The 12532-nt window shown below is 44.1% G+C and overlaps 1 protein-coding gene across 4 annotated transcripts in view; it reads right to left on the minus strand.

Moving 5' to 3' along the window:
• The window catches only part of LOC115125986 (dual oxidase 2-like), a 50191-nt gene extending 37700 nt beyond the window's left edge, over positions 1-12491 (minus strand). Inside the window, exons 1-16 of one of the 4 annotated variants that reach the window (XM_065022271.1) lie at positions 12386-12491; positions 11985-12111; positions 11744-11827; positions 11450-11614; positions 11026-11213; positions 9462-9663; positions 7617-7783; positions 7237-7300; positions 6316-6412; positions 5434-5524; positions 5125-5227; positions 3559-3731; positions 2403-2578; positions 2001-2119; positions 1389-1529; positions 1038-1151 (exon numbers count right to left, since the gene is read on the minus strand). In XM_065022271.1, the coding sequence (XP_064878343.1) occupies positions 1038-1151; positions 1389-1529; positions 2001-2119; positions 2403-2578; positions 3559-3731; positions 5125-5227; positions 5434-5524; positions 6316-6412; positions 7237-7300; positions 7617-7783; positions 9462-9663; positions 11026-11213; positions 11450-11614; positions 11744-11827; positions 11985-12042 (1942 nt within the window). In that variant the 5' untranslated portion in view covers positions 12043-12111; positions 12386-12491. Of the gene's footprint in view, positions 1-1037; positions 1152-1388; positions 1530-2000; positions 2120-2402; positions 2579-3558; positions 3732-5124; positions 5228-5433; positions 5525-6315; positions 6413-7236; positions 7301-7616; positions 7784-9461; positions 9664-10805; positions 10818-11025; positions 11214-11449; positions 11615-11743; positions 11828-11984; positions 12115-12385 lie in introns of those variants that run through there. The other 3 variants (XM_065022270.1, XM_065022272.1, XM_065022273.1) reach the window with 3 other exon arrangements.
• Positions 12492-12532: the final 41 nt, after the last annotated feature.

A 12532-nucleotide genomic window follows, 5' to 3' on the forward strand; every position in this document is an offset into this window, starting at 1 on the left:
CGGTACCTAACCTGACACATCACACAGTACCTGACACATCACACGGTACCTAACCTGACACATCACACAGTACCTAACCTGACACATCACACAGTACCTGACACATCACACAGTACCTAACCTGACACATCACACAGTACCTGACACATCACACAGTACCTAACCTGACACATCACACAGTACCTGACACATCACACAGTACCTAACCTGACACATCACACAGTACCTAACCTGACACATCACACAGTACCTGACACATCACACAGTACCTAACCTGACACATCACAGGGTACCTAACCTGACACATCACACAGTACCTGACACATCACACAGTACCTGACACATCACACAGTACCTAACCTGACACATCACACGGTACCTAACCTGACACATCACACAGTACCTAACCTGACACATCACACAGTACCTGATCACACAGTACCTAACCTGACACATCACACAGTCACCAGTAACCTGACACATCACATCACACAGTACCTAACCTGACACATCACACAGTACCATCACACAGTACCTAACCTGAACCTGACACATCACACAGTACCTGACACATCACACAGTACCTAACCTGACACATCACACCTAACCTGTACCTATAACCTGACCTAACCTGATCACACAGTACCTAACCTGACACATCACACAGTACCTAACCTGACACATCACACAGTACCTAACCTGACACATCACACAGTACCTAACCTGACACATCACACAGTACCTGACACATCACACAGTACCTAACCTGACACATCACACGGTACCTATAACCTGACACATCACACAGTACCTGACACATCACACGGTACCTAACCTGACACATCACACAGTACCTAACCTGACACATCACACAGTACCTAACCTGACACATCACACAGTACCTGACACATCACACAGTACCTGACACATCACACAGTACCTGACACATCACACGGTACCTAACCTGACACATCACACGGTACCTAACCTGACACATCACACAGTACCTGACACAAACACGATCACCTGATACACACCTGTGATTCCAGCAGGGGGCTCCTTTGTTGTGTCGTGAGCTCCTCCTCTCTTCTGGAACTTCTTAAACTTGGACTTTCTGAAGTAGGCCACCACAAGAGCCATGAGGAAGCTCACTGGCAGGGGAACAACAGAGAATCACTCAGGGAAGTTCACCACGGCTATGGTAGAAATGATTGTGTATCAAAATCTGCTATTTTAAAATGTTTTACTTGCTATTGTTTTCCCCTGTCAAAAAAATGTGATATTTGGTTGTTTTACCTACTTTAAATAAATGAACTGATCTGGATAAGACTATCAAAATAACCTCATGTAAAAACGTGGATTCTGATTGGTTAATATCGGATACCGACCAACGGGAAAGAGGAACAGGCAGATGACTAGGATGCCGAAGCCAGCTTTACTCCCCGCGTCAAAGTAGTTGAGCTTGGTGGCGTTGGTGCAGGGGTGGAGCTCAGAGGTCGTGACCTGAGAGGGCTGGGGACAAGGGTCACCTGGGACAGACAGACAGACAGACAGACAGACAGACAGGCAGGCAGACAGACAGACAGACAGACAGACAGACAGACAGGCAGGCAGACAGGCAGGCAGGCAGACAGACAGACAGACAGACAGGCAGGCAGACAGACAGACAGACAGACAGACAGACAGACAGGCAGGCAGGCAGGCAGACAGACAGACAGACAGACAGACAGGCAGGCAGGCAGGCAGGCAGGCAGGCAGGCAGACAGACAGACAGACAGGCAGGCAGGCAGGCAGGCAGGCAGGCAGGCAGGCAGGCAGGCAGGCAGGCAGGCAGGCAGACAGACAGACAGACAGACAGACAGACAGACAGACACAAGGAGATTTGTTACTGTATCAGCAGCAACTACAGTCAACATTTTGGAGCTACACTATGGTTTCGTTGCTTATTTGTATTGGCAATACCACAAAGATTATACACTTAAAGAGGACATGATCTTTACCATCCTTCCAGAAGAAGACTCTTCTCTGTATGTCCTCAGCCTCCGCGCCGGTGACCGTTGTAATGATGTCATGAAAGGTTGTGTTGCGAATGGCCTGCAGCTCTTCAGCTGAGAACAGACTTGAGGAACAACCAGAAGGAGTTGTCAGATCGACTGGAACTGTTATGATATAACGTCACCCAAAACAGTGAATCAAAGCTGATCATAACAGACATTAGTCTTGTGTTTCCTCAGTTCAAAGGTCGAGTTCAACACCAGGCTATTGTTTATTTCATTCGTGGCTTACGTTCTCACAGGTATCCATCCAAGCTTCCGAGCGAAACGCGAGAAAGCCAGGAAATCGAGGTTCAACTAACGGGAACAGTTTCATACGATGAGGTTTGTATTTGACGTTGTTCCTACCCGTTCTGTGTGTTCTCGAACCAGAAGCGGTCTCCATTCCTGATGCGGTTAAACTGGTCCAGTATGATAGAGGAGAAGACCTGACCAGGACCGTCCACAGACTCTAGGAGACCTCCAGGAAACAACTCCAGTTTAGAAATGTCCCCATGGTAAAGGTCTGCAAGGTCCCTGAATAGCTATAGATCCAGTAAGGTAGAGACAGAATAGAGAGGGTCGGTTATTCACTGAATCACAGCAATAGGAGAAGTTCATCCTGATTCTGTCCATGTGTTAGTTTAATCTCCTCCATGTGGCTCTGACTGATCTCAGACCAGTAGTTGAATCCCCTCCGTGTGGCTCTGACTGATCTCAGACCAGTAGTTGAATCCCCTCCCTGTGGCTCTGACTGATCTCAGACCAGTATTTTAATCTCTGACTGATCTCAGACCAGTAGTTTAATCCCCTCCCTGTGGCTCTGACTGATCTCAGACCAGTAGTTTAATCCCCTCCATGTGGCTCTGACTGATCTCAGACCAGTAGTTGAATCCCCTCCCTGTGGCTCTGACTGATCTCAGACCAGTAGTTGGCTCTGACTGATCTCAGACCAGTAGTTTAATCCCCTCCTGTGGCTCTGACTGATCTCAGACCAGTAGTTTAATCCCCTCCCTGTGGCTCTGACTGATCTCAGACCAGTAGTTTAATCCCCCTGTGGCTCTGACTGATCTCAGACCAGTAGTTTAATCCCCTCCCTGTGGCTCTGACTGATCTCAGACCAGTAGTTTAATCCCCTCCCTGTGGCTCTGACTGATCTCAGACCAGTAGTTTAATCCCCTCCCTGTGGCTCTGACTGATCTCAGACCAGTAGTTTAATCCCCTCCCTGTGGCTCTGACTGATCTCAGACCAGTAGTTTAATCTCCTCCCTGTGGCTCTGACTGATCTCAGACCAGTAGTTTAATCCCCTCCCTGTGGTTCTGGCTGATCTCAGACCAGTAGTTTAATCCCCTCCCTGTGGCTCTGGCTGATCTCAGACCAGTAGTTTAATCACCTCCGTGTGGCTCTGGCTGATCTCAGACCAGTAGTTTAATTAACAGCACGTACTGTATGGACTTACGTAAACACGTTAATAACCCATACAGAAAACATTCATGAGCATTGCGTAATAAGTTCTGATAGTACCTGTGGGTTGGTGATGTTGAGCTGAGGGTTTACGTCTCCCCACCTCTCTACAGGGACCAGGCCCAGCCCCTCTCTGACCTGGTTGTAGCTGGGCAAGCCAAAGTCTCGGCCTCTCTGCACCGTCAGAGCCACCAAGTCCGACCGCGAGAAACGCAGAGGCCCGTACATATAATCTAGTGGGGAGAAGGCCCACCAATATACATCAATATTTATTACTTTTATTTTTTTTATTTTATATATAAAAATAAAAATAAATCTTAAAATGGCATTGTTGGTTAAGGGGCTTCGTAAGTAAGCATTTCACTGTAAGGTCTACTGCACCTGTTGTATTCAGCATTTCACTGTAAGGTCTACTACACCTGTTGTATTCAGCATTTCACTGTAAGGTCTACTACACCTGTTGTATTCAGCATTTCACTGTGAGGTCTACTACACCTGTTGTATTAAGCATTTCACTGTGAGGTCTACTACACCTGTTGTATTCAGCACTTCACTGTAAGGTCTACTACACCTGTTGTATTCAGCACTTCACTGTGAGGTCTACTACACCTGCTGTATTCAGCATTTCACTGTGAGGTCTACTACACCTGTTGTATTCAGCATTTCACTGTAAGGTCTACTACACCTGTTGTATTCAGCATTTCACTGTATCTACAGTTGTATTCAGCATTTCACTGTAAGGTCTACTACACCTGTTGTATTCAGCATTTCACTGTAAGGTCTACTACACCTGTTGTATTCAGCACTTCACTGTAAGGTCTACTACACCTGTTGTATTCAGCATTTCACTGTGAGGTCTACTACACCTGTTGTATTCAGCATTTCACTGTAAGGTCTACTACACCTGTTGTATTCAGCATTTCACTGTAAGGTCTACTACACCTGTTGTATTCAGCATTTCACTGTAAGGTCTACTACACCTGTTGTATTCAGCACTTCACTGTGAGGTCTACTACACCTGTTGTATTCAGCATTTCACTGTAAGGTCTACTACACCTGTTGTATTCAGCATTTCACTGTAAGGTCTACTACACCTGTTGTATTCAGCATTTCACTGTAAGGTCTACTACACCTGTTGTATTCAGCATTTCACTGTGAGGTCTACTACACCTGTTGTATTAAGCATTTCACTGTGAGGTCTACTACACCTGTTGTATTCAGCATTTCACTGTGAGGTCTACTACACCTGTTGTATTCAGCATTTCACTGTGAGGTCTACTACACCTGTTGTATTCAGCATTTCACTGTAAGGTCTACTACACCTGTTGTATTCAGCATTTCACTGTAAGGTCTACTACACCTGTTGTATTCAGCATTTCACTGTAGGTCTACTACACCTGTTGTATTCAGCATTTCACTGTAAGGTGTTGTATTCAGGCGCATGTGACAAATAACAATTTGATTTGATTCACTCAACTATAACAGCTGTAGCTATGACAACTGAAACTTCACATGTTCTCTTCATACATTACTGAAGCATGAAGGCAGAGACACTCCACTACTGACCATGTAAAGCCACGTACAAGGCCTTAAAAAGGCCATTTAAAACTGAAAGTAATCGTAAACCTCTTAAGTCTTCCACGATGACGTTGTCCTCTCTCTCTGCGATCTGCGAGGTCATGCCCATAATCAGACGGTCGATATCCTGTCCGGACTTCAGGTTGGGGTTCTACAACAGACAACTGTCTCAACACCGGTACACATAAAGTAGGTAGCAGATACCGCCTGGTCCCAGATCAGTGTTGCATCAAATTTAAAATGGCCGTATGAGTCGGACAGACAACTATCTGGGACCAGGCTACAATAAATAACAAAACATTTTTTTAAACAATTTGATGTGTTTTTCTTACATATTTGGAGGATCTATAGGTTTACCTGCCGGTTCCAGAAGCTGTTACACAGGCGAATGGCTGGCGACGTGCTCCCATCGGCGTTGACAACCTTCTCAAAGTGGCAAGTTCTGTTCCTGTGGCCAAGAACAGGAAGTAGGAAAAAGTCACGATGACACAAATGAGCTGTTAATATATGAATGCTGACAAACGCAGCATTAAAGGGGGCACCGTTTCTTAGAACAAAACAACACCACAAACCCAAGAGAACATTTGTAGCCTAGAGATATTAACTTTGCTAGAAATATAGAGTTTTAACCTTTATTTTAACGAGGCAAGTCAGTTAAGAAACAAATTCTTATTTACAACGACAGCCTACCCAGCGAGAGACTGGGCCAATTGTGCACCGCCCAATGGGACTCCCAATCATGGCAGGATAAGATACAGCCTGGAATCGAACCAAGGTCTGTAGTGACACCTCTAGCACTGAGATGGAGTGCCTTAGACCGCTGCGCCACTCGGGAGCCCTATTGGAGTAGCCTGAAGAAATCTGAAGTGTTTTATTTAACCTTTATTTAACTAGGCAAGTCAGTTAAGAACAAATTCTTATTTACAATGACGGCCTACCGGGGAAACAGTGGTGTTAACTGCCTTGTTTCGGGGGAGCAGAACGACAGATTTGAACCTTGTCAACTCGGGGATTCAATCTAGCAACCCTTTTCCATTACTACCTGCCACCCCAAAGTGTTTTTATAGGCTGGTGTAACCAGAATGATCACCTGATAGTTCACCTTTCTGTTTCCCTGATGATCACCTGGAAGTTCACCTTTCTGTTTCCCTGAAGGTTTTTACCAGGCTAGTGTGGATTCTGAATCTATCGGAGGAGCGTAATCTATTCTCCAGCCGGCGGGAAGCTAGGCCACAGTACCTCATGAAGACACCAGGGGGCGCCATCGTAGAGGCAAAACGTATGGCAGCTGCCTGAAACTCAGGTGAGATCCCTGGATCCACAAACTTCTGGTAGCCTGCGGGAGACAAGGCAGACAATGGCACCAGCGTATAATAATACTGTAGAGAGGACGTATAGAACATTTTTGTCCCAGGTAATGTATGCCCACAGGTAAAGGAAGGATCGTTTAACGTTGTGAAATAATAACACAGGGAAAGGAACACCTCTAACGTCCATATGATTTATTAACAGAAAACAAAGGAACATAATGTGACCTCTGACCTTAGTATTCTGGCTGACTGTGGAGCACCTGGCCGTGTGTGTGTGTGTGTGTGTGTGTGTGTGTGTGTGTGTGTGTGTGTGTGTGTGTGTGTGTGTGTGTGTGTGTGTGTGTGTGTGTGTGTTTCTCTGATGACGCAGAGAACAACTCACCTAACCACTGATTACCAGCGCATGACCTTGCTTCAGTCGTTCCTCTTCCCTCCTCTCTCATCCACGCAGTCCCTCTCTCTCTCTCTCTCTCTCTCTCTCTGTTCCCCCATCTCTCTCTCTCTCTCTCTCTCTCTCTCTCTCTCTCTGTCCCACACACTCTCTCTTTCCCTCTCTCTGTCCCACACACCCTCTCTCTCCCTTTCTCTGTCCCCCCCTCCCCCTCTCTCTCTCTGTCCCCCTTCCTCTCAATTCAATTCAATTCAAGGGCTTTATTGGCATGGGAAACATGTGTTAACATTGCCAAAGCAAGTGAGGTAGACAACATACAAAGTGAATATATAAAGTGAAAAACAACAAAAATTAACAGTAAACATTACACATACAGAAGTTTCAAAACAGTAAAGACATTACAAATGTCTCTCTCTCCCTCTCTCTGTCCCCCCCTCTCCCTCCCTCTTTCTTACTTACCTAGGTATGGAGACATTGTCTTTTCCCCCAGGAATCCAGGCAGCCATTCATAGAATGCAATATTCTGTAAAATGACAAAAACAATAATCAGAGTCTATTTAAGTCCTGAGTTACTTGTCTGTGAATGTATAGCCAGTGTACCATACACTTTCATAGCTTGTTAAAACAGAGGATAATAACCTTGGTAGTTGCCCCAGGGGGGGTGTGAGAGGTGACGCAGACACCTAAACTCTCAACTAATACCATTTCATCCAAAAAAAACACAACCACCTGGCATTGATGTAACTAACGACTCTCTTTTCTGGTCATGTGACCTGCCGTATTACAGTATAAAATGACCACAGCGTGTTGGTTGGATTACAGCAGACTTTTGCTGGTACCTGGAACGTGGCGACCACGGTTTTTCTGGCGCTTTGAAACAGGTCTTCGTCAGACCACGACGGGTGTTTCTCACGCAGCCGGGAGGCCATGTAATTGTGGTAGCGAAACCACACGATCCCCTCGGCCATGGTGAACACATTCTCGTTGGCCCAGCCGTTACCCAACTCTGGAGGATGGAGGAACAAATATGACACACATATGAATAATAATACAGTATATTGACTGTATAGCACGGGGTTAATCCCCAGTATGTCTACTTGCACACTCATCTTCTGCACGTCTATCACTCCAGTGTTTAATTGCTATATTGTAATTATATCGCCATCATGGCCTATTTATTGCCTTGCCTCCCTTATCTTACCTCATTTACACACCCTGTATATAGACTTTTTTCTATTGTGTTATTGACTGTATGTTTGTTTTATTCCATGTGTAACTCTGTGTTGTGTTGTATGTGTCAAACTGCTTTGCTTTATCTTGGCCAGGTCGCAATTGTAAATGAGAACTAGTTCTCAACTGGCCTACCTGGTTAAATAAAGGTGAAATAAAATAAATAAAATAAAATATTGACTGATGGGAAATGAAGTAACCCTCATCCTGGTATGATAACTGTCCTGAAACGAAAGTATTTTCACTATTTCTTTACAGTTCTGAACAGGCAGTTAACCCACTGTTCCTAGGCCGTCATTAAAAATAAGAATTTGTTCTTAACTGACTTGCCTGGTTAAATAAAAAGATTACAATTGAAAATATTCTCTAAAGGTGTCTATATCCTCGTGCTGAAATCTTTATATCCATTACGAAATACATGCAGATATTTTTGGTGCTTCCTTGTTTTCATTCTTCGGGTATTAGTGAGGTGTCTAGCCAGATCAGGCTGGCATTATCAAGCTTTATTTTGTAAGTCCGTTGTCATTCACCACTAAATCCTCAGAGAATAATGCACAGCTTTTTAAATTCCAATGTTTTGTATAGATGATTTTTGTCAAAGGTGTGGTGTTATGTGAGACGGACAGTGGTGCAGGAGTCACCAGGGCAGCTATTGTAGATCTCAAAACTGGAAGAAGAAGAAGAAGAAGAAGAAGAAGAAGAAGAAGATGAAGAAGAAAAAGAAGATGAAGATGAAGAAAAAGAAGATGAAGATGAAGAAAAAGATGAAGAAGATGAAGATGAAGAAAAAGAAGAAGAAGATGAAGATGAAGATGAAGAAGAAGAAGAAGAAGAAGATGAAGATGAAGAAAAAGAAGATGAAGATGAAGAAAAAGAAGAAGAAGATGAAGAAGAAGAAGAAGAAGATGAAGAAAAAGAAGATGAAGATGAAGAAAAAGAAGAAGAAGATGAAGATGAAGAAAAAGAAGATGAAGATGAAGAAAAAGATGAAGAAGATGAAGATGAAGAAAAAGAAGATGAAGATGAAGAAGAAGAAGAAGAAGATGAAGATGAAGAAAAAGAAGATGAAGATGAAGAAAAAGAAGATGAAGATGAAGAAGAAGAAGATGAAGAAGAAGAAGAAGATGAAGAAAAAGAAGATGAAGATGAAGAAAAAGAAGATGAAGATGAAGAAAAAGATGAAGAAGATGAAGATGAAGAAAAAGAAGAAGAAGATGAAGATGAAGAAAAAGAAGATGAAGATGAAGAAGAAGAAGAAGAAGATGAAGAAAAAGAAGATGAAGATGAAGAAGAAGAAGATGAAGAAGAAGAAGAAGATGAAGAAAAAGAAGATGAAGATGAAGAAAAAGAAGAAGGAGATGAAGAAAAAGAAGATGAAGATGAAGAAAAAGAAGATGAAGATGAAGAAAAAGAAGAAGACAACGACAAAAACGACAAGAAGCAGCCTCTCTCACCATAGAGTCCCTCAGGTCCATGTTGACCAGTGGAGGGATCAGCAGCGCTCCACATGAGGTTACTGCCCCCTCTCCTCTTGGGCATGTCCCACTGCTCCCCGGAGGCTAGGAGACCTCCAGAGAAACTCCTCAGGGCGTCAGACCAGGAACTAGACGGGCCGTAGATAGAGCTGCCGTCCAGCCACGCTGTCACCAGGTTCACCTACAGTACATAGCATGACATAACGTGACATGACATAACGTAACATTTTTTTTATAGACAGAAAATAATGTTTTATTGTCACATACCCCAGATAGGTGCAGTGAAATGTAACATAACATGACATGACATAACATGACATAACATAACATGACCTGATATAACATGACATGACACAACATAGCAGGACATGACATAACATGACATGACATGACCTGATATAACATGACATGACATAACATAACAGAACATGACATAACATGACATAACATGACACAACATGACATAACATGACATAACATAACAGAACATGACATAACATGACATGACACAACATAGCAGGACATGACATAACATGACATAACATGACATAACATGACATAACATGACATAACATGCCACAACATAGCAGGACATGACATAACATGCCATAACATGACCTGATATAACATGACATAACATAACATGACCTGATATAACATGACATAACATGACATAACATGGCATGACATAGCACATCTACAGATAGAACATAATAAGAGCTATGGGTTTGTCTGACGGGTAGTCTTATAAAACCACCATGTCCACTTGGGACAGTGAGCTGCAGGCTTCTGGGCTATGGGTTTGTCTGACGGGCAGTCTTATAAAACCACCATGTCCACTTGGGACAGTGAGCTGCAGGCTTCTGGGCTATGGGTTTGTCTGACGGGCAGTCTTATAAAACCACCATGTCCACTTGGGACAGTGAGCTGCAGGCTTCTGGGCTATGGGTTTGTCTGACGGGCAGTCTTATAAAACCACCATGTCCACTTGGGACAGTGAGCTGCAGGCTTCTGGGCTATGGGTTTGTCTGACGGGCAGTCTTATAAACCACCATGTCCAACAGACTGACCGGCTGGTCTGACCTGACGCTCATTATGCTCCGGTCTGGCTCACTTGATAAAGGGCGTGGCACTAGCAACACCAAGGTCGTGGGTTCAACTCCCTCAGGGATGACAGACACATACTAAGACTGTATGCACTCACTAAGCGTCTGTTAAAGTATCTGTGTGCAAGGGTTATTACCTGTGTGTGGTCGTTATTACCTGTGTGCGGGGGTTATTACCTGTGTGTAAGAGTTATTACCTGTGTGTGAGAGTTATTACCTGAGTGCGGGGGTTATTACCTGTGTGTAAGAGTTATTACCTGTGTGCGGGGGTTATTACCTGTGTGCAAGAGTTATTACCTGTGTGTGAGAGTTATTACCTGAGTGCGGGGGTTATTACCTGTGTGTGAGAGTTATTACCTGAGTGCGGGGGTTATTACCTGTGTGTGAGAGTTATTACCTGAGTGCGGGGGTTATTACCTGTGTGTGAGAGTTATTACCTGAGTGCGGGGGTTATTGGGGCTCTGGCTGGAGTGTTTTTCCCAGGGCCCCCTCTGGAATGGCAGTAGGACCCGGCCGGTACGGTTGGGGTCAAAGACTGGGTCTCCCTCTGGGACAGGGATGTGCATAAATTCTGGAGGACAGCCGGGAGGACGGGAGTCCTGGATCTCAAATACAACGTGGTACCCTGGACAGACAGAGGAGAAATAGTGTCATTTGGCAGGTCGCTGCTACTGTCAATCTATGCTAAAACCTTTCCAATCCTTTTTGACTACGTTGCCAGGTGTTTACTGGTCACTCATTTTGTGACGATGAACAACCTCCAAGCATTTCATTTCACAACATAGACCCGAAACAATATCTCCTGAATGAGTCTGGAATGAATCATAAACATTCAGATTGATGTTCCCAGTGTCAATTTACCGAAGAATACAGAGAGTACAGTCTGGTTATGTGCAGAGGGTAGGCCCGAGGGGCCCCTGGCCGTCACATCGCTGACCCTGCGCGGGTTGGGGAGCTGTGGCTCCTGGAGCGGCTGGAGGACCCCGTCAGAGTAGCGCGCGGGCAGGAGGCGGACCAAGGGGGAACCTGCACTCGCACAGAGAAGTTCCTCGTCATAAAGCAACAATTCTATAAACGCGTCGTATATCTTTAAATATGAATATTTACAATATTTAATATTGTAAGTTAGTGGTTAAGATTTTCTGATAAACTTACCAACAGCACCTCGACTGTGATAAGCTAAGTTGTTATACCAGCCGTCATATCGTTGGACTTCCCAGGGGACTTTGGCCTGAGAATCTGCACAGGTAAATGTATAGAATTTCACGGTCCTTTCAGAGTGATACTCAAAATGCCGGACTTGTATAATAGTTATCAAAGCTTATGCAGATTTCGTGGGTTTTACTAGTAGTACATAAATAACCCGAAATAAGTAACTGGTTACCAGGCTACTTACGTTGAACGATAAGAGAAAGCACTGCTAGCATTGTCCACATCTGTTTACGCAAATCCATTGATGCGAGAGATTCACCTCAGCACGTAGAGACCCGCTCCCAGACGGTCAAGAGTTGTCGAGGTGCAGCCTACTGGTGTGGAAAGTGCAAGGTAGGAAGGAACCCATCGGGGGAAATTGTTTCAATAAATGCGATATAGGGGATGTGCATAATTGCGACATAGCCAAATACGTTTCGTAATGCGTAAAAGCTGTGATTAGCAGTGCTTTAATTACTACTATAATTAAATTGTGTCTGACACGTATAGAGTAGTTGTACATTGTATGGAAGAAACAACACCAAAGAAAGATTTTAGACATGAAATGTTAATTACATTTATTTTTTTTTTTACTGGAAAACTTACCCAATTTTGAGAATGAAATGTCATGCGTACTGAAGAGCCGGAGTTAGGAAACATCCAGGTGAGCGAAAAGGTGCTCTGGAAGAACAGTCAACAGTGTGTCTAAGACCTAAGTTCTCATAATATACTGACACATGCGTTTCCTTGTAG

Source organism: Oncorhynchus nerka, linkage group LG9a (genome assembly GCF_034236695.1).
Source record: "Oncorhynchus nerka isolate Pitt River linkage group LG9a, Oner_Uvic_2.0, whole genome shotgun sequence".
NCBI classification, from domain to species: domain Eukaryota; kingdom Metazoa; phylum Chordata; class Actinopteri; order Salmoniformes; family Salmonidae; genus Oncorhynchus; species Oncorhynchus nerka.